Source organism: Penaeus monodon, chromosome 10 (genome assembly GCF_015228065.2).
Source record: "Penaeus monodon isolate SGIC_2016 chromosome 10, NSTDA_Pmon_1, whole genome shotgun sequence".
In the NCBI taxonomy this organism is placed as follows: domain Eukaryota; kingdom Metazoa; phylum Arthropoda; class Malacostraca; order Decapoda; family Penaeidae; genus Penaeus; species Penaeus monodon.
This window is the reverse complement of record NC_051395.1, coordinates 29861104-29866103: the sequence shown is the minus strand read 5'-3', so window position 1 is coordinate 29866103 and position 5000 is coordinate 29861104. Positions and strand designations below refer to the sequence as shown.

The window sequence follows — 5000 nt, the reverse complement described above, 5'->3', positions numbered from 1 at the left end:
TTTCTCTCCTCTCTCGTCCCTCTCTCTCCTCTCTCTCTCTCTCTCTCTCTCTCTCTCTCTCTCTCTTCTTCTCTGTCCTCTCTTTCTCTTTCTCTTTCTCTTTCTCTTTCTCTCTTTCACTCTCTCTTTCTCTCTTTCTTTTTCTCTATCTTTCTCTCACTTTTATTGGATATTTTTAAACCATGAATAGTCAACCTTATTTTGTTTTTTTCACCATAAAAAAAGGAAGAAAAGACAGTTTAGTGATTCATTTTTTTACTCTCTCACTCCCTTTTTTGGTGGAAATAATCTATTTTTCACACTTCATTTTTCACTCTAGGTGAAGAGAAGTTTGACTCTGTGAACAAACTCATATTCCACCACCCCCCTAAACAAACGCTGCAAAATTAGAAATTTTCTTTTAAACTAAATATCTAGGAAGTTTGAATTTTTCCCTTTTGAAAAAGTGAAAGGTCGCATTTTGTTTTTTTTTTTTTTAAATTTTTTAATGAAAAATATATTTGTTGTTATTTTATTTTTTATTATTATTATTATTATTATTTATTATTTTAAATTTTTATTTTATTGTTTTTTTTCTAATTATTTTTATTGATAATAATAAATTTTTTTATTTTTATTATTTTTTTTTATTATTATTATTTTATTAAATTTTTATTATTAATTTTATATTTCTTATCATCATTATTATTCTATTAATAAATTATAATAATAAAAATTTATTATTATTATTATTATTATTATGATTATTATTATTTTTATTATTATTATTATTATTATTATTATTATTTTCATTTTATTTTTTTTTTTGTTTTTATTATCATTATTTTTTTTGTTTGTTTTATCTCACTTCATCATAATAATGATGATGAAAATTATTATTATATTACTATTTTTGTTATTTTTATTTTAGTGTTGGTGTGTGTGTGTGTGTGGTGTGTGTTGTGTGTGTGGTGTGTGTGTGTGTGTGTGTTGTGGTTTTGTAGTATGTATGTAGTATGTATATATGTATTTTGTATGTATATAAAAATAGTGTATACACACTTACACATTTATACTTATTTACTATAATACATAATATGTTATTTATTCTATATCTTATCTATCTTATCTATATTTCTATATTCTTATCTAATCTTATTCTATATCTATTATCCATCTTCTATCTATCTATCTATCTATATAATATTATATTAAATTTTAATATATATATTATAAAAAATTAATATATATTTATTTTAAAATATATATAAAATTTTATTTATTTATTTATATATAATATATATATATATTTTTTTGGTGTGTGTGTGTCTCTCTCTCTCTCTCTCTTCTCTTTCCCCCTCTCTCCTCTTCTCCTCTCTCATTTCCTCTTCTCTCCCCCCTCCTCTCTCTCTCTTTCTCTCTACTCTCTCTCTCTCCTCTCTGATATATCTTATATAATATATATATATAAAATATATATATATAATAATTAAAATAAAATATAATATATAAAATTATATAATATATATAATATATATTACAAAAAATATTATATATATAATAATTTTATATAATATATGTATATTTATATTTATTAACATTAATACATTTTAAAATATATATTATATAATATATATTTATAAGAGAGAGAGGAGAGAAGAGAGACAGAGAAGAGAGAGAAGAGAGAAGAAAAGAGAGAGACCACACACACACACACAACCAAAAACCACACCCCACCCACACACACCCACACACACCCACACACACACACATATATATATATATATATATAAATATATATTTATTTTGTATATATATAATTTTATATATTATATATAATATATTATATATATATATATATATATAAATAAATAATATTTATCTAAATAATATATATAATATATTTAAAATTAATAATTTTAAATATATATAATATATTATTATAATATTATATATAAAATATTATATATATAATTATTATTATTATATTATATATATATATACATATTTATAATAAAATATTATATTTTTATATTTTAATATAATATATATATATAATGTGTTATATATATATTATACTATATATATCATTATTAATTATAAATATATATATATATATATATATATTTAATTATATTATATATTTAAAATAAATTTATATAATATATATATTAATATTTATTTATTTAATATACTTTAAAAAAAATACATATATATACCTTTTTTTCTTATATTATAAATACTATATACTTTATATATATATATATTTATATATAAAAAATTTTTAATATAATTTTTAAAAAAGAGAGGAGAGAGAGAGAGAGAAAGAGAGAGAGAGAGAAGAGGAGAGAACACCACCAACACACACACGCACCCCACACACACACACCACACCACACCCACACACACCCCACCCACAAAACACACACACAAACACACACCACACATAAATTTATATAATAAAATAAATTTATATATTTATATATATATAAAATTTTTAAATTTTTTAAAATATATATAATATTTATATATTATATTTATATATATATATATATAACTTTATATATTATATATACAATATAAAATATTATTAATTTTTATAATATATATTAATATATATTTATTATAATATATATATATATATATTATATATATATTTATTATATAATATTTTTATAAATTTAATATATAAAATATATATATATTATATAATATATTATATATTTAAATATATCTTAATTATATTATTTTTAATTTTATTATTTATCCCCATATATATATATATATTATTTAAAATATATATTCATTATATATTTTTCTTTCCTATATATATAAATATTATTTTATTATTTATATTTTAATTAAAAACCAAAAATATATATTATATCATAATATTCTTTCTCCATTATTTATTATATATATTTTATCTATTATATTAATTACCCATTTATATTCCCTTTTTTATATTTCTATATTCTCTATATATATATATTATATATATCTATATATTTATTATTTTATATTTTTATCCTTTTTAATTTTTATTTAATGGGAAATATATTTTGTTTTTTCAGTTTTAGTCTTGGAACCTGGTAGGGTCCCCCAGTTTTTTCCCATGGTGTGCCTTTTAGGTATATTCCTCATTTTTCCGGGGGGCCGCCTGGCTTGGGCTGGCTTGCCACCAGGACTAGGGGGCAATCAAGGGGAAGTCCTTGCCCAAGGGGAAAAACCATTATATATATATATTTTATATATATTCATAATAAATATATAAAATATTTATTATAAAATATATTAAAGTTATATTATTATAATATATTATTAATTTTATAATATATTACATATCATACTATAAATACTATTAATATACATACAATTTTATCAAAATTTTATTACATACATAATCCTACAAAATCATACTACAACATACCTACATCTAAACTACCATACATACCCCTACATACATAATTATATATATTATATATTTTATATATTATATATATATAATAAATTTTATATAGACACACATACACATACTTGTATTTGTATTGCCATACACATTTTATTTATTATTTTAATTTTGTGTCTTTTTTCAAAGGCAGTGATAAATGAACCTGATGCCACCAGGGATAGCATGTAAGTACATCCCATGACCACTGTGACTTAATTATATTAAATATCTTTACACATGAGTTGCTACAGAGGTACTTAGTCTCTAAAGTGCCAGTTACATTTGCTACCTATCTGACCTATTTACCCTTTTCCTTGATTTTTGCAAATATTTTTTTCTTAGCTTGTATTGCTATTAATACTGTCAATAACATTATAATAATTATAATATGTATGATAATAATAACCACATAGATGTTGATGACATTAGTGGAAAAAAAAATAGCCCCCCAAATTCAAGGAAATATGAAATCAGGGAAGGTCACAAGGTTTACTAATTGACTCCTTTGTTGCTAAGCACTTGTGGTGCCATCTGTGTGTAGAGATATTATACAAAACAATACTACAGTGAACACCAAATTTTCCTGGTGGCAATGGGTTAGTGAACCTTGTTAGCTTTAAATTAAATCCAGATTACATTAACTTCCAATCCTTTTCAGGTGTATTCTTGCTCACCTCCCTATTGCTCAATACAGTGAGACAAACTCCAAATTCGCGCCTCATCTTTGTCTCCTCGGAAGCACACAGACTTGTTTCTGTCAGAGACGTGGAGACCTTTGACCCAAGAGAGCCAGTGCATGTTGAGAATTTTGATGACCACGTCAAGCTGTATGGCATCTCAAAGCTGGCCTTAAGGATCTTTGCACAGTTTGTGGCAGAGAGTTTTCCAGGTGAATGTGAGACCTGTGTTGCATTGAGTGTGTGTGTCTGCCTTGTGACTTATCCTTTTTCATCACAGTGTTTATTCATATGAGAAACTGGCAAAAGCATAATAAACCCAAGGAAAGAATCCTAATTTGCAGGCCGTATTGATAGAATTTTTAAATAATCATTTTAGATAAACAGTGATAATGTAGAAAAGCCCTGCCATATTACTCATGTCTGCAAAATGGTAAAGCATGTCCTAAAGAAATGTCATAGTAAATTTTTATATGTTTAGGAAGATTTTGAATGACTTATTATTATTATTATTATTATTATTATTATTATTATTACTGTTATAATTATAATCTTCTGTAAAGTTCAAGTATTTGAGCTTCTATGTAACTGCTTCTTTCCCCTTTTCTCTTATCTATTCATTGAGATTTGCACAAGTTTCTTTTGGAAAGAAGTTGGCCAGAAATTTTAACAAGGTTTGCACATTTTTTAAAAAGGAAATTTATACAAGTGTTCTGATAAAAGTATTTGCTCAAGTAATCAAAGGTGTCTCCTAGACTCAGCTCATTAACATCCATCCTCTTAATCCTAAAGGACAGACATCCTATGCTTAAACACACTTAGGTGAGAATGCAGGGCAAGCTGTATCCATGTTCCCACAGGATGCTGGAATATGTTTTTGGTGATTTCAAATG

The 5000-nt window shown here is 23.2% G+C and overlaps 2 protein-coding genes across 2 annotated transcripts in view; both read left to right on the top strand.

Annotated features, from left to right (window-relative positions):
- Positions 1-390, top strand: part of LOC119577588 (retinol dehydrogenase 11-like) — an 8372-nt gene extending 7982 nt beyond the window's left edge. The window contains exon 5 of the mRNA XM_037925168.1: positions 320-390. Coding sequence (XP_037781096.1) covers positions 320-390 — 71 coding nt within the window. The remainder of the gene's footprint in view (positions 1-319) is intronic.
- A 3185-nt stretch (positions 391-3575) lies between these two features.
- LOC119577997 overlaps positions 3576-5000 on the top strand; it is a 5220-nt gene continuing 3795 nt past the window's right edge. Inside the window, exons 1-2 of the mRNA XM_037925699.1 lie at positions 3576-3615; positions 4089-4319. Coding sequence (XP_037781627.1) covers positions 3588-3615; positions 4089-4319 — 259 coding nt within the window. The 5' untranslated portion in view covers positions 3576-3587. The remainder of the gene's footprint in view (positions 3616-4088; positions 4320-5000) is intronic.